This window comes from Pogoniulus pusillus, chromosome 3, assembly GCF_015220805.1.
Source record: "Pogoniulus pusillus isolate bPogPus1 chromosome 3, bPogPus1.pri, whole genome shotgun sequence".
Lineage (NCBI taxonomy): Eukaryota > Metazoa > Chordata > Aves > Piciformes > Lybiidae > Pogoniulus > Pogoniulus pusillus.
In genome coordinates, this window is record NC_087266.1 from 48,704,304 (window position 1) to 48,731,104 (window position 26,801).

The following is a 26,801-nucleotide window of genomic DNA, read 5'->3' on the forward strand; positions in this document are numbered from 1 at the left end:
CACAGTTAAAACATTGTAGTTTATTAAACTGCTTGTAGTAAATTCACCTAAAATGGTATTATCCAATGGCATTTGGAGCACCAATGTAAAAAGTCTGGTTAACAACCCTCTTAGACCCAGAGTTTGATTTTATGCTAAGTGAATAGCGTGCAGTGCTGTCTTCTTTCTTCTTAGGTGTTACACATAGGTCTCATAGCAAGCAATGCAAAACCAAGAGTGGTCACTGCTTCCCTTTGCTGTTATTTATGGCTAGAAACAATCACCCACCAGGACAGCATTTCAATGAGGGAATCAGGTGGTATAACCATGTAGGAATTTGGGGCAGACTGTGTATTACACTTTCCATGAGTATTAATTACCTCTACTTGTATCTGATTCCAAGAAAAGAATGCCCTTGTAAATGAGAAGTCAAAAGAGACCAGCAAGCTGTGGCTCTGTCATAAAATGTGTTAAGGGAGGAGCATTTAAGTTAAAAACACCCATCCCGTAGCACAAAGTATTAAGAAATTGCATTTTGCAGTATTGTGTATGATCATGGTTGTACATGTTCAAGAAAAGGCAACCTGAACTAGAACAGCTGTAGGCAAGGTTAGCTAGGGTGATTCTTAGATGTATTGGTATTAACATAGATTAAAAGAGGAAATACAGTTCCCTGTATAAAGACATGAGGGGTAAACACCAAGCAGAAAAAGTTGATACTGAGTAAAGATTAAAATGTATATGTATATTAATAACTTTTGACTGCAAAATAGAGTTGAAATATTAGTAACTCTGAAAATAGTTCCAAAAGGAACAGCTGAGACAAAACCAAATTCTCAATTTCTCATTGAAAAAAATCCAACTGCCCTGTATTAGGAGTCCTCATCTTCTTATGGGACTTGTACATATGGTGCTCATATATAGCAGTGTTTCTGAGAGCAGTAGTTGCAAGATAGTCTGAGTAAATAAGGAAGGACTGATTTATCACATACTTCTTTCAAGGCATCTGCAAAACAGAAAACCAGAGAGAATTGTCATCCCTGCCTCTTTGCAGGGCAGAAACCTGTAACTGCCATGAGTAACAGGTCACATAAGTCACCCTCTGATCAGATCAGAAAATGAAAGAAAAAAGTAGTTGTCATGAAATGACTCCTCAGGCAAAACAGAGCAAGGGAAGGAAAGCGTCTTTGGGAAGATGAAAGTACACTGTAGCCAATGCAAAAAATACAACTACTGAAGTAAGCAAATTAGGAGGTTCAAAGAACTGAAAAAATTATAGGTGACATGAATAAGGACTCTGTGAGCACTGTGAGCTGAAGACAGCTGGACCTGCAGTGTGCCCCAAAGCATTTTATCTCCAGGGTCCCAGGTAAAGTTGCAAATGGGCACTTTACATCACTGCCTCAAGCTGTGCTGAGTACCTAGTAAAGGTGCTATGCTGAAAAGATCACTTTCAGTTCCTGGCTTCTCAGCTGCTTCTACTACTGACTTGGCATTTTGTAAAGGGGAAAATGGAGTATGAACTTCTGAAACTTAACCAGAATTCAACCACATACTGGGATAAAACATGCTGAGTATTGAAATCATTCAATAACTCCTCTAGGATTTAAGATTGCAAAATGAAGCTTAAAGTTACATCAAAGCTGAGTTTATTTATGACAAATCATTCATTATATATTACAACCATTACAAACGTTTTTTCCTACATGTTATTGCCATATTCTTGTTCTCAGCACACACAAGATGATCAAGAACATGGATTTAGGCAGTAACAAAAGAAATACTAGAATTACAAATTCTATGTCTCATTTCTGTGCCATAGAAAAGGCCATCATCAAAAGAGTAAAGTTACTAGCAAACATACAAGGGGATTCCCCTTACACCTTTTTTCCCAGGAGCTTTCAGCATCTACTGTATAGTAAAATACACACACCCCACCCTCTTGCAAACATACACATTCAGGTATTTACAGAGTCACTGGAAATTCAACATCTGTCCTCCAGTTGAAAGCTCCCAGTCATGTCATTTCACTTGAACATCCTAGTGGAAAAATAAGAAGTAGTAATTCTGAAGTCCATTCTTTTGAAGGTCACACTATTTTTGAGCCAGCTGTAATCTTACTACACAGGGCTGCCAGCACAACAAAAGGGCCTTGCAGTTTGTGATGAACAGCATCCAACCTACCTTCACCACAGGAAAGGTCTGCTATGGATACTGCCCCTCTTGTACCTAATCTGAGTCACTGCTGCTGCTTGAGGAGTCTGTTGACATAACTTCTACATCATCCTCGTTCTCTTTATTGTGTCCTGGAGGCTCCAACATGAAGTCATTGCTGTGATTGGGAGGTAGCATGTTCATTGACATATCACTTGACTGCCAAGGATACTGAGGAGCAAGCACATCTGGAAGAAAAGGGGCATAATCAGCGATCACCTTCGTGCATCAACCGATTCAGGAAGAGAGCTCAACAAGAACTTCATGCTCCTATGGCTGTCTCAGCCCTCCTCCACTTACTGCCAAGCACTGTAGCTAAGTCTATCCCACAGGCAAAAAAACAGTTACCTCCTGCTTATAGCAAGAATTAAAAACATTTAGGCAGAGTCAGAAGTGAACTAAAGCCCACCCACATGTGATGAAGTGTAGAATGAGAGGGCACTGTCTAAGCAAGGGGTCACATTATGGTGCACTTGCTCAGGTGGTGCCTAACTCAGAAACACAACAGTCAACACGAAGAGCAGGTTCTGATCTTTAAGCCTGCAGACACCGAGTATGAACTAGCCAGTGAGAGTCCCCCAGTACCAGATACATCACCTAGCTTACAAATCCAACCCACCAGCAGATGCAAAGACCTAAATGCAGTTTTTGAGTTTTGGATGTCCCTTTCAAACCAAATCAAACCATTCCATGATTCTGTGCCAGACCTATGGCCACTTGGGAAGACTAACAATAGTACCAGGTGGTCTCATCCCTAGACTGAAGTCAGCCAACCCTGCAGTGAAGTTAACCAACTTTATTTGAACCAGCTGAGTATGTAAGCCAGTGGTTTATATCCTGTGGACATGCTTCAATCCTTCAGTCCACCAGGCTGAAGGTGCATGCTAAGCAGCCTCAGAATTTTGAGGATACCAAGCAGCCCAGTGGCTGGCTTGCAGTCTCAGTAAGGGATCAGTAACTGGACATCTCTCTGCACAAGTCTCTAAAAGGACTAGATCCTACAATAAGCATCCTCAGGACATGTTGCCACGGACTAGATCCTACAATAAGCATCCTCAGGACATGTTGCCACACACCGACAGATCCACGACCCCCACACAAAATGTTGAAGCAGCCTTTAATTTCTTTCACACCAAGTTTTGATGTTTCCCTTTTACCTGACAGTCTAGTAACAACACAGAAGTACCAGATAGAATTAACTTTTCCTGAGGGGGTTAAAAGTCACACCTTCCAGCTTCTCAAGGAGAAGTCCCAAAGACTATGCTTTCAGTTTTTATAGAAACAGAACTCTAAAGGAGCAAGCTTGCACCCCCTGCAGCAAAGAAAGCAGTCAGATGCACTCTGCCCAGACTTAAGCAAATGAATTCCTAAACTCCACGAGGAAGACACACCCTTAACATCTTCTCTGACCACACTTTTTTCCCAAAACAACAGAAAAGATACATGGGCCCTTCCTCATTCCCCTAGTGGGCTGCTACGGACAGATGTCAGAATTCCACTTCTATTAAGCTCACTGACTTGCTATATCCAAGGCCAGAAGGTCCAGAGTGAGATAATGCAGAACGCAGGACAGATGATCTTCAGCACAAAATCCAAGTTTTCTTTCTCCAGTGAAAGAGGGGAGGGGTCTCATAGAGCCCACAAGTTTTGAAAACCATTTTTCATACCACTTTCAAACAGCTTAACAAACAGGTAACAACTGCTAGAGTTCTCCAGCTCAAAGTAAAACTTTGTGCATAATTTAGACTAACCACAGTAGATTCATGTTGCACAGGTACAGAACCACTGAATTCTCGATTCAGTTGCCATAATTTACAGCTAAATTCTACTTCAGCATGAACAAATTAATCCCTCTGAAGTCAATGAAGTGCCCATTTCACTACGCAATTAAGGGATGAAAGCTCAATTCCTACACTCAAGGTACTACCTCAACAGCTGTCCTTTACAGTGTCTTTCCAATCAATTGCTAAGGAAATAGTCTTATTACCTACAGTGTAGACTTCAAGAAAGGGAAAGAATGATAACAAACCTCTCTTTTTTCAACTACAGCTTTCACAATTCCATACTTTGTCATTGCTGCTAAGAAAAAATTGCTTTGAAAATGCTTTCTTCACATAAGACTTGGTATCAATTCACTGAAGGCTTTTGGTTATACTGACTTAGTTGTAGTGTGTGATACAATTTAAATGAAACAAAATGATGTTATTGCTAATTGTTAACTTTATTTACTAGAGCTTCACTGCTAAGGAACAACGTTGGTCACAACTGACATTATTTTAATGCTTGGTTTGCCTTTGCTAAGGGAAATGTATAATTGCTATGACTATTCAAGGAGTAAAGAAAGGCAAACCACAACTGTTTCTCTTACCTGGCAGTCTGCCTGCTGCAAGTGCATCCCCTGGTAAATGTCCATTAACTCCATTGGTGGATGGGTTATTCATCTGACCCAAGAGACCACTCCTCATTTCCAGATCTGTAGGGTATGGCCTACGTGGGTCCCCTTTGAGAAAAAAAAGTAACATTTCAAATCTGGGTTTGAATTTTTTTAACAAATGATTTGCAGATACTAGCTGCTTTTTCAATATCTACTTTCCTGACCAAAACAACTCACACTTTGCCTGGATCAGTAATGAGCATCACACCTGTTCTGTTTTAACTCAAGTCTAGCTGCTTTTTCAGTATCTACTTTCCTGACCAAAAAACCTCACACTCTGCTTGGATCAGTAATGAGCATCACACCTGTTCTGTTTAAACTCAAGTCTGTGTCTTTCACTTAGCTTGGCACAAAAAGCACAGGAAAAGCTTCTTTACTTTGAGGGTGAGATTGGAACAGACTGCACAAAAAGGTGGCCAAGTTCCCTTCTCTGGAGATACTCCAAATCTTTCTTTACAAAGTTGTGTGCAGTCTTCTGCAGGACCTGCTCCAGCAGAGGGGAGGAACCAGATAATCCCCAGAGGTCCATTCTAAAGGCTACGAATCCATGATTCTGTTAGACCAGGGATTGACCAAAAAAAGAATAAACAACACCTTATTGTCACAAACATGATTGTTACCTGGTACCCAGGTCAGAGGTGCGCAGACAGCATTGCTAGCACTGATCCTGTGGGCATACTTAATTATTTCTTCAGAGGAAATGGCACCTGCAAGAATGGAAGAAAAGTTACCACGTTCTCAAGAATCATAGACTGGTCTAGGCTGAGATCACACCATTCAATTATGTCAGAGCACTGGACACTAACATCTTAATCACTGGGCACGTCATTCTATCAAAGAGCACGCTTCAAACTGAATGGCTGCTTAGAGGATTCTTGGGCTATGCAGGGATCAGTTTCACAGCAAACTGATTTTACAGTCACCTTCAGCATCAACAGTTCTTCAACCTCATCAAAGCCACAAACCTACCTGTTAAGCAGCATCCTTGACAGGCATAACTTGTAAGAAAACTTCAGAACCTGCTCTATTATCTACTTTTTTGTATGTGTTTATAGGAGCCTCATTCCTTGCTTTTTATAGATGAAGGAGGTGTAACAAAATTAGAAAAGATACTGCCAAAAATCCCCCACATCACCAAGAAAATGCCTCCCAGAAAAAAAAGTCACTTTAGTTTGGTAAAAGGCACAGAGTGACAGGAATTGCTACAGACCAGCATCACCAGATGGTGATCACCATCTGCAATGGCAGAATATACTACCTAGAAAGCAGCTGAAATTTGCAATGGCAGGATAGATTACCTAGAAAGCAGCTGAAATTTGCAATGGCAGGATAGATTACCTAGAAAGCAGCTGAAATTTGCAATGGCAGGATAGATTACCTAGAAAGCAGCTGAAATTTGCAATGGCAGGATAGATTACCTAGAAAGCAGGTGAAATTTGCAATGGCAGAATAGATTACCTAGAAAGCAGCTGAAATTTGCAATGGCAGAATTTCTGCAATAGCAGAAAAAGGACCTCAGCTTGAACTCACCAGCAACACTCTTTACAAGTGAACTGACAGAGTATATACAATTGTGGATACTCACCTTTTCTTGCCTTTTCAATTGATTTCAGCTTTTCTTTTGCTTGATAAACAGCTGTTGCCTAGTTGTGGAAAAAAAAACAACAAAAACCTCAAACACCATTAAACTAAACTAAACCTTCAAGGCATCTTTTCTTTGTAAACTCCTACATAAAGTCATCTCCATTTAAAGTCATCTGCATTTAACTGCATTTTAAGCAAGAACCTATTTGGTGAACATTTTCAGAATGCATAGAAACAAGGTAGGTTTGAAGAAAATTAGCATTATGAACCAAAACTGACTACTGAAAAACAATCACACAAACAAACCAAGCACTAAGCTCTGGTCAAGTTTTAAATATTGAAATCTTCTCAAACCAACACAATCTTCTTCAGAATCACCTCTTTCAGAGCTAGATGCTCAAAGGCATAGAACTTACCAGTATGTGCTCTGCTTCTTTGAGCTGTTTCTGCAGCTGCTGAATATCATTATCTCTCTTTTCTACCACCTTTTCTAAAAGCTGCATTTCATGATGTATTTTGCCCTGATCAACTGCCAGCTTCATTAGCTCTTGAAACTCTCCATCTCTCTGAATCAGCAGTTCCAGGATCTACAGGACAAGAACGTTGCAGAACTTTTCATTTAGCTAGCATAACCACACACTCTCCATCGTGCTGCAAAGAAAAGCAATTGACATCCACAGGGTATTTCTGTTTGGATATAAAAATCAAACAGAATTTCCTCCTCTGTTTGCAGGCACAGCCTATGAAGCACAAAACAAAAACCGACATGTGGATACCTCTGCAGTGGGGCCATGCAAGGGAGAGAAAAAGAAGGGAAAAAATAAGTAGAAGCACTGTGCATACTCAAAGAAACACGACTTAGAAAATGAGCTCACCTGGCTCTCCTCTCCTGGTTGTGGAATCTTCTGGTTTCTTGAAATTGCCAAAATTTCAATCAGTTCCCTGAAAGGAAAAGTCTGTGTTTGCACAGTTTCATAGAATCATGATGTCAGGGGCTGGAAGGAACCTCAAAAGATCATCTGGTCCAGCTCCCCTGCCAGAACAGGAACACCTAGATCAGATCACACTGGAACGCATCCAGATGGTTATTGACTACCTCCAGAAACTACCTGGAACCTCCTATGCCTCCACTTCCAGCCTTTTGGGCCAGGACAATGGATGGAGGTCTAGGCACAGGAGGCTCCACGTGAACCTTAGGAAGAACGTTTCCACTGTCAGGGTGACACAGCACTGGAACCAGCTGCCCAGGGAGGCTGTGGAGATATTCACGTTTTCTAGAGCATTATTTGCAAATCACATTGAGTCATCCCAAAACTGTCAGAAAACTGGTACCATTACACAGCTGCTCACAGGCTTGGGTACTTTATCGTTTCACAGTACACTGCTGGCAGAGATTTCTCAACTAGGTAATTCTGTGAATGGTTTCAGGTCTGCAGCACATTGTCTTCTATCTGAGCTCCTGAAGTGCTCACAGGTGCTTGTATTGATGAAATGTGCTAAGTTTCTGCTGAACCACCAAAGACATAATCAGAAGCAGGAAGGAGAAACAGCACAATTCAATACATTCATACCCTACTTCTATTGCCTTTGTTGCAAGGTGGCATTAAAGTTCTCTTTGTTTTGCTTCTCTAATTTTTCTCCATTCTTTCCCAACAGAGGAGGTTTCACAGTTGGGTTTTGAGCAGCTAAATCTATGCTTTCAAACACCTGAAGAGTTTGCTGTGAAACTACTTTTACAACAAGATGTATTTCCACAATGGTGCATCAGCTGCATACCAAACACACACAAATGCCAGAAAACTAACAATATCTGGTACTAGGTTAGACAAGCTTCTCAAACCAACCCCTTGATCATGCTTACAGGTACCCATTTACTTTAGCACCATTCTGAAAAGCCATCAGGAACCTCACCTTGCTAAACTGCAAGACTGTGAGGCAAAAAGCCACTTTCTGCAAATTCAGCAAATTTACTTGACTTTTAAGGCAATGAGTGGCAGTTCAATGTTATGCATGAACAACTGTCTATCTGAAGACACTGCCCTTGGAACAGCACAGCTTGGTCCAGTGGATGCACAACCAACACAACAGTGGCACTAAAAACTTAAATAAGTACTTTATAGAACATCTGGGAAAGCCCCTCACTGGTAAAGCCCTAAATAACATCTTGGTCTATGCCTCTTAGCCACTCCTGAACACTAAAATGGTGTAAAACAACTAAAGAACACAGAAATGTGTCATTACCACTAAACCTTTATTCTACCTGTCCAGCACTGAGCAGGTAAGTGTGTTTTAAGCAGTTCAGCTACCACCATCGAGGCTGATGTCACAGAGGGCTGTCATTCTGTCCTGTGTTAGCTGGGTAGCACACATGGTGCAGACTCAAAAGGCTACAGAGAAGATGTATTGCTTCATTTGTGCCCCTACCACCAAATCAGCATCCTGGCTGTGAAAGGCTTACTTCCACAGCACTGCCATACTCAGCTGATCGAGGGGAAGAGTCACTAAATACTGCTGGGAGCTGCTCTGGGTTCAACACGGCACAATATCACTTCAAATACCTACTTGTTCCTTTCTTTAAAAGGATGTTTAGATACAGCATGGGTCTCTAGCTTTCAAAACCACATGTTCTCCACTGAGCCACACGATGAAATCTAACCCTGAAAACAAAACCTAGCCACAAACAGCAAAAGCAGCTGACCAAGGCAAATCTCCTTTGTCCTACCGGCAGTTAGCATGTAGTGAAGGCAGCTACATACTATGGGTTATCCTCTCTGAAAAAGCTTTCCTAAGCTCCTGCTGCCCTGGAGAGAGGGAAACTAACTAGGGCCCACTTTAACTGCAGTGTCGGCTGTGCCTCCACAACACGGGGCACACTTTGGCTGGGGCCATCTAGCCCGGGCTCAAGCAAGACTACCTGAGCAGTTTTATCACTCCAGAGACGAGCTCTGCTGCCTACTGGCGTGAGTTTAACACTAACACAGGTAACGACCAGAGCGGCTTACGCCACGCAACACCATTACAACTTTGTGACTTAAGCACCGTTTTTAGTGACTAATAAGCAGCCTAAAATCGGGGTGTGGAGTGCATGCGGGTGCATTTCATAGGCAATGTGGGTGCCAACCAAGAAAGGCAAACGGAAGAATAAGGAAGCTCTCCTTCTGCTCTGAGAACAGCAAACAAGGTGGCGGCTGCTCCCCTAAGCGGGTCTCCCGCGGCAGCTGGCCTGGGGAGAGCAGCAGGGCAGGGAGACGCATGCACCCGGGCCGGGCCCTTCCACCGCCTCGCTGCCGGTCGGGCCGGGCCGTTCCCCTCGCAGCTCGACACCAGAGGCACCCGCTACCGGCGCCACCCCCGTCAGCGGCTGCCTGCACCTGAAGCGCCGAGCACCCTCATCCCCGCCCCGGCGCCCCGCCGCCGGCGCCTGCGGCCCTCCCATCCGGGCCCTGGGCGTGGGGGGTCAGAGCGCGGTACCTGGCCAAGAGCTCAAGATCCTCCAGCGCCGCCAGGAGCCGGTCCCGAGTGCTGCTCCGCTCTCCCCCGCCTCCGGCCGCTGCCGCCGCCGCCATCACGATCCCGGCGCGGCCCCCAGCGAGCACCGCCCTCCGGCGGCGGCAGCGCCCCCAGCGGCGGAGGGGCCAGCGGCGGCAGCGCCCCCAGCGGCGGAGGGGCCAGCGGCGGGCGCGCAGCTGCGGCGGGCGCATGCGCAGGCGGCCGGGAACCGCGGGAGTTCCGCCCCCCCCCGCGGCAGTGCTGTCCCTCCCCGCGGGAGGCGGTGCGGCGCCGAGCAGCGCGGTGAGCCCGGGGCGCAGCCGCTGGGCTGTCGAGGCTGGGGTGGTGCTCGCTGGGGAGCTGTGGGGGTGAGGAGCAGGAGGTCTCATCTGCCTCCATGGGCCTAGATGTGCGTTCGTACAGGCCCTCTGGCGGAGCTGGGCCTCGGCAGAAGGGTTCCGCTTGTTGCTTCCTCCCTCCGCCGGCTTTGAGGAGAGGGCTCAAATGAGGTTAAAATGTGCGCTTAAAAGACCCAGGAAACAACCTGCTTGGAAAAGGCCTGTGGCTGAATTACATCTCAGCACAGCTGTCGGCAGTCATGTCCCAACGCCCGTTTTGTGCACTGTGTCTGATACAAGATGAAGTAGTGTCCCACCAGTGGGTGAGAGGTGGTGAAGTGTCCGATGCAGAGGGTGTAAAAGCTGAGCCGAAGTCAGGCAGAGCCCAGAGCTGATCCTGCCTGGGCAGTCTGTCACCTCAGCGACAGGAGCTGTCAGCGACCTGCCTGACCTGTTGGTGCTGCCTCTGCAGACCCCACGGAGGTTAAAGGCAGCTCTGTGCATGGTGATGAGGGCAGGTACCAGGCAAATCCTGCCCCTGAGACTGCCAGCAGCCCATTGATTAATAACCAGAACAAGGAAGAAGTGTGGTGGGGGTTTTGAGTGGTGCTGTACAGGGGCTGGTGCTGTAAGCAGGCCTCTAGCCCTGGGTGGGGTCACAGTGAAGCCGGTGGAATTTTTTTGTAGCCATGAAACTTTCGTTAGTGTGAATAGGTTGGGAAGGAAGCTGGGGGGGAGGGCAAAGGAGGGAGCACAGAGTGAAAGCTCATCAGGGGCCAGGGCGAGCACAGAAGAGCAGGGAGTTATCAGACCCTGTGATCCTCTGCTGTCAACAGTCAGCCACAAACCCTGCCAGCAAACAGAGATTCTCTGCTCTCCCAGCTGGAGAAAGCACTAGATGAGTGATAACACACTAGGGGATTGAGGCCAGCATCAGGGGATTGAGGCCAGCATCAGTAAGTTTGCAGATGTCACCAAGCTAGGAGCAGGAGTTGATCTGTTGGAAGGTAGCAGAGCCCTGCAGAGGGACCTGGCCAGGCTGGATGGGTGGGCAGAGGCCAATGGGATGAGATGGAACAAGGCCAAGTGCAGGGTTCTGCACGTTGGCCACAACCCCAAGCAGCACTACAGGCTGGGGACAGAGTGGCTGAGAGCAGCCAGGAGGAGAGGGACCTGGGGGTACTGATAGAGAGCAGGCTGAAGATGAGCCAGCAGTGTGCCCAGGTGGCCAAGAGAGCCAATGGCACCCTGGCCTGCATCAGGAGCAGTGTGGCCAGCAGGACAAGGGAGGTTATTCTGCCCCTGTGCTCAGCACTGGTCAGGCCACACCTTGAGTGCTGTGTCCAGTTCTGGGCCCCTCAATTCTAGAGAGATGTTGAGGTGCTGGAAGGTGTCCAGAGAAGGGCAGCAAGGCTGGGGAGGGGCCTGGAACACAAACCCTATGAGGAGAGGCTGAGGGAGCTGGGGGTGTGCAGCCTGCAGAAGAGGAGGCTCAGGGCAGAGCTCATTGCTGTCTACAACTACCTGAAGGGAGGTTGTAGCCAGGTGGGGTTGGTCTCTTCTGCCAGGCAACCAGCAATAGAACAAGGGGACACAGTCTCAAGTTGTGCCAGGGGAGATCTAGGCTGGATGTTAGGAGGAAGTTGTTGGCAGAGAGAGTGATTGGCATTGGAATGGGCTGCCCAGGGAGGTGGTGGAGTCACCGTCCCTGGAAGTGTTCAAGAAAAGCCTGGCTGAGGCACTTAGTGCCATGGTCTAGTTGATTGGATAGGGCTGGGTGCTAGGCTGGACTGGATGATCTTGGAGGTCTCTTCCAACCTGGTTGAGTCTATGATTCTGTGAACATCCCTGACTCTTCTGGTATTTCCTCTGGTTATGTTTTTACCTGCTGCAATAAGTATGTCCCTGAGAAATTTACACTTATTAAAAAAAACAACAATGAAAAAGGGAAAAAAACCCACAAATCATTAGTCAGTGATTCCTTGAACTGTGGTTTAAATAAGACATTCAGCATTATGAGATCAGTGGTAAAGCAATGTGATTTGTCAGTCCTGAGAAGATAACTCTGCCAACAGAAGTTGTTTAGGAGTTGTTTGCTATATGCAACTACCCTCTACACTCTGATTGCAGATAGTTGTGGGATTCTCTTTAAATTACATAGCAGATAACATCTCATCAAATACTTCTGCTCCAGAAATAAATTTTGCTTGCTTCCCTTCCCCTCTATATTTCCCTGATTTTGTTCGAGGAAAAGATGCAATCAGTGATGCTGTCTGGTTGTGCATCCAGTTCACTGAGTTGTTAGTGTCTGTATGGGTGCATAAACAGAAAGGAATAGTAACTTTGAAAACAAAGCAGTTCTTCTGCTAAATCATTTTCTTCCTTGTGTTCTTTTTGACATCTGAGTTACTGAGACCTGAAATACTCCTGCACATTTCAGGGCCGTAATAATAGTTTCACTAGAGCTAAAAGGTTGTGGCATTAAGAGGACACCCAAACTGGCAGGCTGAGGCATGAGGATGGGTTGGTTATAGGCTGATCTTTCCCTCTCCTTGTATCCAGGAACCTGTTCCCTCTCTCCTTTTGACAACAGTATTTCTCCCACCCAACCAGGCCAAACCCATCAGTCTTTCACTGGTGCAGCTGCTCTTTCTCTCCACGCTTCTCAAACTGTTATCCTTCTTCCAGGTAAGTCTGTCTGCTTTCTGCTGCACAGTACTTCCCTTCTTTTTGCCCCTGAGGAAGCAGCAGTGGCTGGGAAATGCAGGTCCATAGGCAGATAATTAGTTTGTGCTCCTGCCTCTACATGGGTGGACAGAATGAGACCCGAGGCCTAAGGGAATGCCTGCCTGTGCCAAGACACAGAAGGTAATTCAGACTATGTCAGAGGGATCATGTCCTGCAGGACAAAGGGAAAGGCTGGATGAAATAGGCTTGTGCCTCAAACCTTCCCCATGGGCCCACTGCTTTAAGATTGAGTGGCTAATTTGCTGAATACACTTCTGAAACACTTGCCTATAGAAAACAACAGAGCTTCTGTTTCCCCAGCTTTCATTCTCTGTTTCTTTCAGATATTCTCTACTTTTGGCCTTCTTTCCCCTGAGTAAACTTTCTTCATAGTTGTGCTGGTTTTGAGCCAGATCTGCTTCTTGAAAGCTCATGACCCTCCTGAATAACTAAGCACTGTTGCTGAGTTTTTTCAGTAGTCTGAGAACGTTTTAGGCTGTGTAGCCACGAATGTATCTTTCCCTCCACAGTGAGACTATTAGACATTTCAGAGCTCTTTCATTTCATATTGTCTTTTCAGTGGCATACTGAATATATGATTAAAAAGCTGTTAGCACAAGCAAAAATAGCTTGTTTTGTTCTGTTCAACTGAATCATCTCTTCCAGAATGGGCTGTTAGGTATTCCTGCAGACAGGTCCATGAGCAGTTAAGCTGATCTAATATTCACCAGCACCATGAAGTAGAGATGTTGCTGACTCTTCATCTCCTATCTACAGATTTTCACTCTCCCTTAGCTCCTCCTTGGTGTTTGCCGTAGGCTTTCATGATCCACTTCAACTCAGTAATAAGACCAAGGAATATTTAATTTGAGGGTGTATGTGTTGTTCATTTCCCTCTGGGTTTGTGAGTGAAGCCTAACCTCATCAAATGCAACCATGTATGGTTCATAAAACCAGACTTAAAACTAATTTAGCATGATCATGAGCTAATGCAGTCTTCTCCATCTCTCTCCAGACATGTATTCCATCTAGCTACCGTTTGTGTGAGGTGGAGAGTCAGTGAGATTGCAGAATGAATCTGGGAGCAAATCAGTGCAATGGAAAATCATCATTTTTCTGGTGGATTTGTCTTCTGTCAGATGAGCTTCTTGGAGTAGTTGACTTCCAGGCTAGCCATTGTTAAGCCAGTAGACAGAACATGGTAGACACAATGTGGTCAGGGGAGGGAATGTTCTGTGCCACACCTTGAGTCCTGTGTCCAGTTCTGGGCTCCTCAATTCAAGAGAGATGTTGAGATAGTGGAACATGTCCAGAGAAGGGGCAGCAAAGCCTGGAACACAGCCCTGTGAGGAGAGGCTGAGGGAGCTGGGGGTGTGCAGCCTGGAGAAGAGGAGGCTCAGGGCAGAGCTCATTGCTGTCTACAACTACCTGAAGGGAGGCTGTAGCCAGGTGGGGTTGGCCTCTTCTCCCAGGCAACCAGCAACAGAACAAGGGGACACAGTCTTAAGTTGTGCCAGGGCAGGTCTAGGCTGGATGTTAGGAGGAAGTTGTTGCCAGAGAGAGTGATTGGCATTGGAATGGGCTGCCCAGGGAGGTGGTGGAGTCACCATCCCTGGAGGTGTTCAAGCAAAGCCTGGCTGAGGCACTTAGTGCCATGGTCTAGTTGAGTGGCTAGGGCTGGGTGCTAGGTTGGACTGGATGATCTTGGAGGTCTCTTCCAGCCTGGTTGATTCTGTGATTCTGTGATTCATTCTACTTAAATGAAATGCAGGCCTAGGATCTGTCTGGTGCAAAGTCTTTTCTTCAAACATACTCTTGTGAGTTCCTAACTCCTGGTATTCCTACCCTACTTTTCACAAACTAGAGAATCACCTTGGAACGTGGAAGCTGAGCTGTAGAGAGCTTCTTGTAAGAAAGCCAAGGTGGATATGTTTCAATTTCACTCTACATCATTTCCAGGCCACAGTGCTCTTCATCTGTCTTCTTATTTATACATTCCAGAAACTAAACATCAAATGTTCAGTTTGTCAGTGTTTGTTATACCACACCTTAAAATAATAATGGAGAATATGGACTAGAGAAGATAGGTAACTCCTGAAGGCTCTCAGGTGTCTGACCCTGTGCTAATATAATGTTGCAACCAGTATTAATAAAAAGGCAGGAGAATAAGCAAGGAGAACAAGTAGGAAAAAGGACAGAGCTCATTTCCATGTCCCCTAGATAATGTAAAAGTAAAACTGTTTCTGTCATAACACAGATAAAATAGAAATCAATCATTTGAGCATTGCTTGGAAGGATGCCACAGCTGTACTTTGGCCTGTGGAGATGAGAATAATCATCCCTTATTTGTCAAGCTGTCTTTACACCATTAATATTTTTAATGCCCCTGATAAATCATCCATTTCTTATTGCTATTTAAAAAGGAATCTTTATTTCCCTGCTAGCTTACATTGGGTAGTGATTTTAGATGGATGAGATGAGAAAGAAAACAAAAAGTTGTCATTCTAAAACAGGTTAAAGATGAGGTAAAAATAGATAACAATATGAAGCAAAGCTGTTTCTTTCACTAGTGCATATGGCCAAACCCAAAGTTTTGTACACCATTCTGGATCTTTCTAGCACAAAATTAGCTCTCTTTTGAGCTATATTAAACCTGAGTTACACTGATTTCTGCTGGTGCAAATTTGGGCACAGAGCCCTCAAGACAGGAAGCCACCCAGGCAGAAAGCAGTTGTGGCTTTCAGTCTGCTGGAGGGCTTGTTGGGACCTGTGCTGCCTATGAAGTAGGAGATGTTGAGTGGGAAACAGAATCAAAAGTGGCCCTGGATAGTGAGGAAGGAAAAAAAAATGAGTAATGTCCTTTGAAAATGGAAAGCTTGTTTGACAGCTTGGCCACTAGAGATGTTCACAGCCCTGCCAAGTGCTCCCAGGGATAAAGGAAAATTTTGGGGCAATTAAATATGGTATCTTTCCCCTCACCCAGCTAAAAATTAATGCTGACTACTTCATTAAATAAAACATCCAATTAGGGATAATGAGACTCCTGAGGTAACCCCCTGACACATATTAATTTGGAGTCTTCATTTAGTTATACTTGTTTATTTGGGAAAAAAAAATACTTTCCTTGTGGCTCCTGCTGTAAACCTGTTTACCAAACACTACTGGGACACCCACACAGGCTGCTGCAGAAGCCGAGCTGAAATTGAGAGTTGTTTACTTGCCCTTACAAAAAAGCCCAAGAGCAGCAATGACAGCAGCAGTCCCTGCTCACCCACGTGCCGAGTTCCGGCAAGGCCGATGGAGTCGAATCTCTTCCCACCCTTGCGTTATGCCCCATCGCCTGGTGAAGATGACACTGGCATCTCCTCACATTTAGACTAGGTTGCCTCTCTTTTAGCTGGGTGAGTTCATCTTCTGATCCCCAAGATGCTGCTCAGTTTTTCACTGGCTTCACAGTAATCCATTGCCAGACAGGTTCTCAGCTATCTGCAACTGACATCAACTTCTGCCCATGAGATTCAGAAAGAGCAGAACGCCAGCCAGAAATAGAGGTGGCTGTCTTAAATTAGCTGTGGAGACAGAGTTCTAGGGTAGAGATAAAAAAGGAACATTTGTTTAGAAACCTCTAAGAGCAAAAACTGGAAAAAAAAAATTTCTCTGCTATCAGTAGGAGATTGGTAGAGGTAAAATTCCTTGTGAAAGATCAATCTTGAGGGAAGTGAGGCAAGCTGAGAAAACAGTGTGATAGACTATTCCAAAAGCAATCACAGATTGACTTGTACTCAGCAACCAAGCAGGATCCCATGGGAGATTCTGAAATCTAACAAGCTACTAACAATGCTGGTTCCATGTGAAATGAGGGGAGAGTTCATAGCTATTAAGCTTGGGAACAACTATTCCAGTCAAGTAGGAGTGTGTCCCATGTGAAGCAGGCTGCACAATTAGATGCATGGACCTCTGCTTTAGGACTGTGCCATTTATGTGGACATTGACATACTGCATAGAAAGAAATGGCACTGGCAGATTTACTTTGTCTGCCTGTAGATGAGTTTGTTCAGGGGTTAGTGTGGTAGAGCCATACTATTTTCTTCCACACTTCTGACCACCCACAGAAAGCAGCTGAACAGTCATTCTTCATCAGTGACCTAGATGGATGCTTTCAAGGGACTGAGAGAGGCTTTTAGAGAGTCACCTCTGCTTCCAAAATGCACTAAGCTGCTCTGCAGCATTCTCAATGCAGAACTGGGGAGCACATCTCAAGTTCACACCAAACCTCCCTCCAGCAAACAGATCCTAACTGCAGTTGCCATTTACTTGTGTCACATGTCCTTTTTAGCTTAACCTGTAAGCTGGCACTGAGGTGAGGTCATTAAAAGCCATGCAATCTTATCAGGCTGCATGGTGCTAGATAGGGGCAATCAATGCAAGTAACCTGTCATGAGTTCATGCATGATTCAAATAATGGTATTACTGATATCCAGGGCATTTTTAAATGATCTTGGGTGTTTTGCCTGTTTATGCTTCTTGTGCCAGGAATTGTCTCCTGTGCCTTATATGGACAGAGTCTTGCTCAGGTCTGAGCCACTTGTCAGCATTTCATATGTCATATGACAATGCTAGCATTGGAAGATGCTTCGTTAAGAGCTGCCATGAACTTTGGCCCATAAAGCATTATGCAAAGTGCACCACTGAATGCAGAATATGAAAAGCACACAGCACAACTGTTGTGTTTTTGCAGACTGAAAAGTGTTATGACAGGAGAATCATTTCCATGTTGTTGTTTCTCTGAACTTCATCAGATTCCTTTCGTAATCGCACACCTGCCCTTCCTCCACCCCAGGAAGAGATAGAATGGTTGCAGGAGGAGGGAAGGTGGCCAGGCTGGGATTGCATGTAATTCTTGTCCCCAGGTGCTTCATAAATTGCAGCTGATTATCTGGTAATAAAGTTGGTAATGAAAAGGATGCTATAGCAGTGAGTTATAGGCATTGCAGGTAGTGTGGCAAGGAGTTCACTCCAGGGAACCCTCTTAGTCATCTGCTTCTTTCCCCACAGTATCCCTTGTGCTTCTGCCTCTCCTGTGTCTCAGATTTTGTTCTGCTTACTCAAGAGCCTGAGTCATACACCTTGAAATAACAGACATCTTCATTTGCAAATTCAGGCCTCAAAGACACATGAGCAATTATGATACTTCAAGAAAGTAAGATTCAATTTTGCCAGGGGTTTACTGTGTGAAGTGCTGAGCTGTTTTGCCCTCAGTTCAATAGCCTGCTTCTCCCTGTGTTTAGCTTTAAGCTTTGGACTTGCTGCTTGCAATGAAACACATACTTAAGTGGTTTGGTAGATTGTGGCCTCAATATACAGTACCTGGCATGTTCCAGTCTTGCAGGACAGAGTTCCTGGGGACACATTTGTGCTAGGGCTATACAAGTGCATTTATTCTAGATGTTGATAGTGTTGCCAAGTGTTTCTATGCACTTTGACTTCCAAGCCATGACATTTTGTGCTGTGAAAAACAGTAGAGTTCTGCTGTTCCTGGAGCATTTCCACAAGCATGGAATTGCATCCAGCATGGATGCAGGCAGGATGCTTATAGAATTGTGGGCAGTTGCATGGATTAACTGGGTTGCTTCTGACACGACCACTCAGTCTACTATCACAGGAGAGGATCCTTCCTGACACACCCAACAGCTCCCTACGTGACCAGTATAGGTTAGATGTTAGTGCTGGAGTTGGAACTCTGCTGTACTCTCCCTGCAAGCACTGATTATACCATTCTGTTATGTGTGCCTGAAAACAGAGAAAGAATCTCATGGAGTGTGGCTAACCTCCAGAACACAGAAGTGCCTTCGCAGTAGGCCTAAGTCCAGGCACATATCTCTGGTATGCAAGGGTGAGCCTTGGGTGTACACCAGCCTATCCTTTTGCCTCACCCACTTCTTTGCACCTTCATTTCATGGCAAAACAGGTGCAGGCCAAAGACAACCATGACACATTCTTCGAGATCCCCAAGCAAGGAACATCCTGTTGAGTATTCCAGATCTACGTTCTGCATATAGCCACATGCCCTGGGTTGTTTTAGGGACATGAGGCCCTCTCTTTCCACTAACTCACACCACTTGCCTTGGTAGACACTTTCTAGAAGCATTTTTCATGAAAGACAGGTATCTCATCAACAAGCTAGCTTTTGTCTCTCTTGGAAAGGCAATCCTATTCCTAGGGAACTTTTACTTCTCTCAGGCTATCAGATGCCTTGAAAAAGTGTCCTTTTAGGGACCCACATCAAACTCTTGCCATGTGAATTCACATATGCCTTTGGTTCTGTCACCTTCCTAGACAGGCAGTTGTCTCTCTTTCACCAAAATACACAACCCAGGTACCAAAATGTGGCCTTACAAGAGAGGACCATACTAAGCTCTGCAGAGCTAAAATTCTAAGCTGATACCCCTCCTCCTCAGCCAGCTCCTCTTCCTGGCCTGAACACAAGTGCCAAGAAAACAAGAAGTGCAGAACTGGAAGGAGGGAATGGTGCTTTTGTAAGTAGTAGCCTAATGCTACAGAGTTTTGTAAACAGGAGAGGTCAGTATAGGGGTTTAGGAGTATTTATGCAAGGAAATAATGCAGAAACTCTGTTCCGACACAAGCAGTTAGAAGAACATTTCAGGCTTGGATAAAGTCTGCCCTTAAAAATCTTTAAAGTTTAACACTTTTGCAGAAAGACTTCAGTTTCCTAAGGGTTTGGGTGTTTTTTGGCATGTGGTGGGCCTTTGGGTTTTTGTTTGTTTGGATTTTGTGTGTGGTTTGGTTTTATCGTTGGTTTTTCTTTTTCATTATTTCAGTGTCTTTGTTGCAGTCCTCATACAAGTATTTGCTGCTAATCTCATGTGCCTGGTTACCTCAAGGCTTGTTTTTGTCCAAAGAGAGTGCTGTGGTTTGTCTGTGCTGGGGTTTTCTGTTTGTGTTTGTTGGGTTTGGGTTTTGTAGGTTAGCTGGAGAAGCTGTGCACTGTCCCCAGTTTCAGACTGACCTTTGGCAACTCTGCTTCCTGGTGGAATAACAACATTGAGTGTTCACAGCTACACACCTGACATGCACTAATTCTGCAGTAGTAACAGTATGGAGGAATGGAATCTAACTCTCAGTCAAACCTCACTGCCTCTGTCTTTCAGAGGAATGACAAACTTCCATCAACTGAAAGAGAATTGAAACAAGCCCTTTCCCCTGCAGAGTTTCACACATTTACAGGAATATGCTAAACAAAGGTTGCTGAAAATAAAATGGGAAGTGATGTGGAAGTTCAGGTAACCTCATGTGCTGCATTCAAAGCCAGATTGTGAATGGATTTCTGATAATACTGAATTTTGGCTGTAAAGAAACCTGTCAGAATGCATCACATGAATACAGAACGACATTACAGACTGTGAGATGAAATCTGTGATCAGAAAAACAACCCAACTGGCATGTAGAGGAACACTTGAAGCCTGCTTTGTTATGACTACAGTCAAAATACACATCTATTTTCCTAGAATAACAAAGCCTTCATTCTCCTGCTTGAAGCTGTTGGGCATTTACAGCATGTTATTAGCAACTACACATCTGTCTTGTGTTTTGAAAAATCAAAGGAATTAGTGAGTAAGAAGAATTAATACCTTCCCTATAGCCCTGCCCTTGGATTTGCTTATGTGTTTTGCTTTAAGAACTTAGTCACTGAATAAAAAAATGTAATCTCTGCTGGAATCAAGGACTGGAACCCAAGAACCTCCATCTCGCAGGAGAGCACCCTTATAATTAAGGTGCACGGTTGGGATGCTTATTACTGCTTGTACTTTTCCTGACTTTCTGATTCTTCAGTGGGTTTTTTTTTGCCCAGAGGTCTCTAATGCAGGAGGCAAGGCTTAGACTCATAGCTCTGGCTTAAGGAGCTCTTCTTGGAAAAGAAGTGAGGCTGTAGCCAGGTGGGGTTGGGCTCTTCTCCCAGACAACCAGCAACAGAAAAAGGGGACACAGTCTCAAGTTGTGCCAGGGGAGGTCTAGGCTGGATGTTAGGAGGAAGTTGTTGCCAGAGAGAGTGATTGGCATTGGAATGGGCTGCCCAGGGAAGTGGTGGAGTTGCTGTTCCTGGAGGTGTTGAAGAAAAGCCTGGCTGAGGCACTTAGTGCCATGGTCTGGTTGAGTGGCTAGGGCTGGGTGCTAGGTTGGACTGGATGATCTTGGAGGTCTCTTCCAACCTGGCTGATTCTGTGCTTCTATGAAGGGAGCTGCAGGTTTGCACACAGTCCATCTGAGGAGGACCTAGATAAACCCTGGTATCTTCTTCCCTTGGGTGGATATTCAAACCATTAAGTATTTCTCCCTGCAGGCCATGTTTCATCAAGACACATATTTGTTCCCCAGGACAAGGACTAGTTTCCTAAATCTAGAAGCGAATTGAGGGGGACTCAAAATATCTTCTGATCTCATATATGCAGAAGTCTAAATCTGGGAAGAGGAAGAATCTCAGCTCTCCTCTTTGCCTTGTCATTTCCCACTGGCTGGTTTCAACAGATACTGCTCTCCCTTACTCTGAGGTTTTGTTGCTAGGAAAGGATGCACCACTGCCTAACTCTCTCTCTTCCTGGAATGGGAGAGAGATGCCTAAATCAAGCTCATGAATTACAGTCCTTAAACAACTGCCTAGATATAAAATACTCAGTCTGAGTCTCATGTGAATCTTCCTCTTTTGTTCTTAGCCCCTAAGCAAGAAAACATGCCTAACATGCATATTAAAACACTGAATGTTTGTTAAAAAGGCAGCATATCTTTCTCTCCTTTGTTAATGCCTAAGCTAAATGCTTTGTACCCTTTCCCTTGCCTGAGATGGACTTGATCAGTGGTCTGATTCAGAAAAGAGATTCCTAACAGAACCACTTTGTGACAGGTTAGATTTTAGGCAAATCAGCTCCCTGAGCTCGGTTCATCTTCTGGTCCCACTATGCATGACATGAGGCCAAAACATGCCAGAAAGGAAGAAATGTGTCAGGCAATATTAGCCCAAATTTAGAGCTGCTTATGCTGTGTTGGAATTCTATTCCAAGGTACCATTTGGGCTGCTATCAGCCCAGTGGGTTGCCTTCACCCATAACTCCTGTACCATAAAACTCTTTCAACTGCATACCAAGTCCCAAAATAGATTAGATATCAACCACTGTAAGGTTTCATGGAAAAAAAAATAGAGACTTGTCAATGAGCAGGGCCCAAGGATGGAGTTTCATGTGATGCTGAAAGCTACTGAACAGCTTGCTGCTGCTGAAATAGGACTGCTTCTCTGTTTGTCATCTATGCTTCCTTCCCTGTAGGCACATGCCATTAAGGCATGCCTTGCACCAGTTACAGCAGTCATCTGGCACTTCGTTTCTGAGTGGGTCAGTCTGACTTGTTAATCATGCAAGAAAACAAAGCCCCAAAAAAGTGAGTGGTCTACTGGGCTCAGGAGCCTGAGTCAGTCTTCTTGGTCACCTGGCTTGGTTGAATGAGCACTGCATGTTGTAACTGTAGGAAAGGGACAGGAGGCTCAGCTGGGAGCAGGAGGGTGCTGGGGGAACATGGGGGTAGGATCATAGCCTGTTGGCAACATGAAGCTGCTAGGCTGGCTCAGTTTCCTGCCACATTTTAGCCAAACTCTCCTTGGGCTTTGCTATCTAAAGCACATTATTAAATGCATACAACTCCTGCATCAGAGCCTTGCCAAACTTCTGCTGTGCATCATGGGCCACATGAATTTGCAGACCTTTGTAGATTCAAGAGCCAGCTTTGTTCTCGGCTCTTGCTGGCACCTTGGCCAGGTTGTGGAACAGTGATGCAGTGTGCTTCCCCTTCAGGAAATTCTGCCTGCTAAGGTAATGATCCAGTTATGTGCTTGAAGCTTTTGGAGAGTTTGTATAGCCTGCTCCCTGGAGGGAAGCTGCAGTAACCCAGATGCTAGGCAACAATAGCAGGAAATGCTGTGATGAAGGCTGCATTCAGTAGGGAAGAATGTCTCTTAAATGACAACATACCTGCTTGAGAACTTCCTCTCCTGGAGCAGCAGCCTTGCAGTTCCTTTGCTAAAAAGAGCTGACATTTGTTCACTGTCAGGTCACAGATTTTACAGTCAGCTGTCACAATGGGCCCAGCTTCTAAGAGATACACAGATCTGTTTCATAGGTCACAGCTCTGGCCCTTCCCTGTTCCCTAAACAAACGTGGTTTCAGGTGGCCAACAATCGAGCAGAAAGGAGAGTTTTCATCCCCAAGGAGCAGCACAACACAGCTCGACTGATTACAATCTACAAAGTAATCTACATTCCTCAGGCAGAAAAATAATTGATTCTGTCTCTGAACCCCAGACACCCAAGCAACAGGATCCACTCAGAGCACTTGAGACCCACTGTAATTTGTAGAGGCTGTGGTGAACAGCTTTCTTCCCCTCCCACACACAAGTCACAGGAGGTTTCCAACGTCCTACTGAGGTTGATTTTTCTCAGTGAAATTGCCTCTACATGGTATATACACTGAGTTCTTACCAGAAACATCTGCTGCTGAGCTGGTGTTGATTTAAGGCACCATAGGGACCCTGAACTCCAGATTCTTCCTCATGAAATCATTCCATTCCCATATGGGGCAAGGTCTGCAAAAAGAATGTCTGCACTTTCTAAGAGGATTTGGGAAGGGCACGTGTCTCAGTAATGTGGCCAGTGATGTCTGCAGAGCTTCTGGGCAAGGCTGGAAGAAGCAGGTCCGAATCACCACTGGAGCAGCAGAGCTTCCCTATTTCCATTAGGGGGGGAGCTTGCATTTTCTGCTTTTCCACACTCAGGCCACAGGGTGCGTGGGCTTTGCACCCCATCTCAGGATCCAGTTGTGCAAAGGAAGATGATTTGTTGTGGCTGCATTCAGTTCCAGCGTGCAGGCTGCTTTCTGAGAACATGCTTGCCTTAGGCCTGCAGCATGAGTCTTCAGATATGCTTAGCATTAAAATGTGGTTAACTCAGCTCCAGCTCAGCCGAACTTTTACAATTAAGGCAGGCATTGTGCACTGAGATCAGACAGTTGTGTTTGTTTGCTTGCTTATTTTTAGCTTCTATGGAAATGACAATGATGCAGTCATGCTCTGAGCATATGTGTGCTCTTGTGTGGCTGTCTGCCCTCCCTTTTCAAGTAACTCCTGGCCATTTTCAGCCCAGTTTCATGTAAAGCTACTGGGCCTTTTGTATCTCATACAAGTAGACAGTTAAATACAGCAGAGAGGAAATCTACAGCCTTACATGGAAAAAATACCATCAACCTCTGCCATAGAATCATACAATCAAGCAGGTTGGAAGAGACCTCCAAGATCATCCAGTCCAACCTAGCACCCAGCCCTGTCCAGTCAACTAGACCATGGTAGTAAGTGCCTCATCCAGTCTCTTCTTGAACACCTCCAGGGATGGTGACTCCACCACCTCCCTGGGTAGAAATAAAAGAGTCAGACATAAAAGAGTCTACACAGGAGAGCAGTGTCCCAACCTCATGAAAAGCTTCAGTCAGAGGTGGCACCACCAGAGGATCCTACTATGAGATGAAAATGAGTTGGAAACCAGATTTAATTTGCTGTGTGGTGTATGGAAATAGTTGATTACTCAAGACAGTGAAAAATAAATACTAATTTTGTCTCCTGCTCTCTTCTTTGCTTTCTTTGCTGCAGGCCCATAATGTAGACCCAGATCCTGTGTGACCAGGAGGTAAGGGTTGATAGCTATGTTTTAATTGTAAGAGAATTAAATGTATCTTTTGAATTTGAGTAAGGATCATTTTACTTCCCATAGTCTTGTATGTCTTTTCCTTAACCCCACATTAGTCAGGTCTTAGAAGGTCCATCATGGAAACTATAAAACACACTATGCCAATGGCTGAATGAGGAGAATTTATTGGAGAAAAACACAACAGAACTGTGTTATCTCAAACATTCTGATGGGCTTGGGGGTTTCTAGCTACTTTCAATAACCCACACATCTCCTATCTTGTGGTGAGGGCCTTACCTTCCCAAAATGAAACAATTCATAATGCCAATTTTCTGAGTCAGAACGTAGTGAAGGTACTGAAGTACTGGCAGAAATACAATGTAAATTTCAGTTGCAGAAGAAATAAACAAAATGATTTCATGTGCATTCCTGGTGGCTTTTAATGTCTGTGTCCTAGCTACAGTATGGCAGTCCCTGAAGTGTGAAAGAAACTCAGTGCATAGAAATAGTCACCAGATCCAAAGCATTTGGAGGTCTGTGGCTTCACAGAACAAATAGAAATGAGTATGCAGAGACTGAGACTGATGTTGTAACAATTACTAATGATGATGTAGTTTTTCATATACAGTACAACATTCCATCTCTATACATTCATTATTATAAGTTATACCCTTGACTTCAATACCTTTATTCATGTTAGTAGCCAAGTGCACTGTCCTACCTGTATTGGTGAAGTAAACAGTACATGTCTCCTGGAACTACGATTTGAGCACCTAAATTATTAAACTGGAGAAAGCATCTCTGGCAAGGAATCCTGTCCTTCTGATCTTCTGCTTCTTGACCTGGGGTTCTCAGCCCTTCCCTACGCAGTTCCTAAATGCTGTGTGGTAATCAGTCAGGAGCCAGTCTCAGGAAGCAATTTGGAAGTGATCTTCCTGTTTGGGAGAAGAGGGAGTTTAACAAAATGCATTGTCACAGTGGACCTCACATTTAATTTACTAGCACAGACATAGCCTTAGTGTCTTACAATTGCCAACATGGATACAGCTAATATATCCCCTTTAAAGTCTAATTATTTGCTACTCTTGTTTATCCATTTTGTTCTTTTAAAGATGGCCTTGACACCAATTTCTCCTTCACCTTTGAGGCCCAACTGTTAGCATTTGGGGTTCCACATCTCACCCTTACACTAAGGTAGACTCCTTATGTTCCTCTAAAGTAGCAGTGATGTCAGCAAGTATCACAGCAGCACTGCAGAGCCTGAACCCATCTTTGGCAGATTTAAAAGCCTGTCATCCCTCAATGCAAGAATGAGCCTGGGTAAGAGAGGATTAGCTCAGAATGTATTTTACATTAAAATTCATTGGAGAAAAATGCTTTTCTTCATTTTTTTTTTATAAAGGAAATCATTCCAATGCATATTTTGATCATTGTTTTTTTGTGCTTCTGATAAAAGTCTGTGGAGGAAGACTCACAATAATAAAATACTGTTTAAACAGTGCAAAACTTGAGTAATTGGAAGTTAATATATGTTTTTTATTAGCCATAGATTTATATTACTCAACATATTAAATATGTTAAAACCTGCTCTTTGCTCCTCAGTTGTTTTTCATTCTCTTTCCTTATTGCTGTTTTTTTATGTTGTCACAGCATCTGGAGTCCCAGTCCTGCCTGAGGACTGTGATCCTCAGTCTGCCCACACAAAAACTTACACTTGGTGAGTTTATTTTTCTTTCAAAATGTTTGCTCACCTATGGTTATCACTCAAGTAATGCAATGCTATAAAGACATGGACAGATGGTCCTGAATCAGTTCACTGGATTTTGTTGTTTTAATAAATTACATGATTTAATAAACAGAGGTAATTATTCTCTCTGTGCACTCATCTGATCATGAAAAGAGATGATGTTCTCAGCGTTCCTTGCTTTGCTGTACAGTGTTATTCCTGTGTTACAGAGGAGGGCAGTAAGAAACACAGTTTCATCTCTAGTTTTTGAAAGCCTTTATCAGGCAGTTTGTATCCTCTGGATGTGTCTAAAACTGTGGGTTCAGAGACTTTTCACTTCCTAAAATGTGCCCTGTCCACACTCTAACTGTATATGAGGAACTAAGTAATGATTCTGATGTACCATTTTCTTCCCTCTTCCTGCATCTTAGTGTCCACTGGAAGGAAATTCAGGTGTATGGAAAGAGAAGGATGTGCAGTGTTCTGCAGTTGGTTTCCATCTGGACAGACACAGGATGAAAACAAGTGAAGACAAGGAAGGGGAAGAAGGGGAAGGTCAGAGGAGGGTCAAAC

General features: G+C 44.5%; 1 protein-coding gene and 1 long non-coding RNA gene across 4 annotated transcripts; one reads left to right on the forward strand and one right to left on the reverse strand.

Moving 5' to 3' along the window:
• Window positions 1–10,179, reverse strand: MED4 (mediator complex subunit 4). Of its 3 annotated transcripts, none has more exons than XM_064175565.1 (8): window positions 9,683–10,179; window positions 7,087–7,153; window positions 6,628–6,798; window positions 6,213–6,270; window positions 5,248–5,334; window positions 4,562–4,693; window positions 2,164–2,381; window positions 1–985 (listed from the first exon to the last, which is right to left on the reverse strand). In XM_064175565.1, the coding sequence occupies exons 1-7, from the start codon at window positions 10,087–10,089 to the stop codon at window positions 2,209–2,211; spliced, it is 1,095 nt and encodes a 364-aa protein (XP_064031635.1). In that variant the 5' UTR covers window positions 10,090–10,179; the 3' UTR covers window positions 1–985; window positions 2,164–2,208. The 3 variants fall into 3 exon arrangements, with proteins under 3 accessions (XP_064031635.1, XP_064031629.1, XP_064031642.1); XM_064175559.1 differs by lacking the exon at window positions 1–985 and adding an exon at window positions 1,612–2,019; XM_064175572.1 differs by lacking the exon at window positions 1–985 and having other exon boundaries at window positions 1,612–2,381; window positions 9,683–10,176.
• On the forward strand, window positions 9,906–26,727 carry LOC135192468 (uncharacterized). The gene is made up of 4 exons (XR_010308996.1): window positions 9,906–10,003; window positions 24,466–24,502; window positions 26,153–26,219; window positions 26,660–26,727. It is a non-coding gene; the product is annotated as an uncharacterized LOC135192468 (long non-coding RNA).
• The last annotated feature ends 74 nt before the right edge of the window (window positions 26,728–26,801 follow it).

Coding starts and splice junctions, on each gene's coding strand:
- MED4 (XM_064175565.1), bottom strand. CDS start 10,089: ATGAGACCTCCTGCTCCTCACCCCCACAGCTCCCCAGCGAGCACCACC. Junction 6,271..6,627: donor AAGAAGCAGAGCACATACTG/GTAAGTTCTATG, acceptor TTCCACAACTAG/GCAACAGCTGTTTATCAAGC. Junction 4,694..5,247: donor ACCTCTGACCTGGGTACCAG/GTAACAATCATG, acceptor TTTTTCTCAAAG/GGGACCCACGTAGGCCATAC.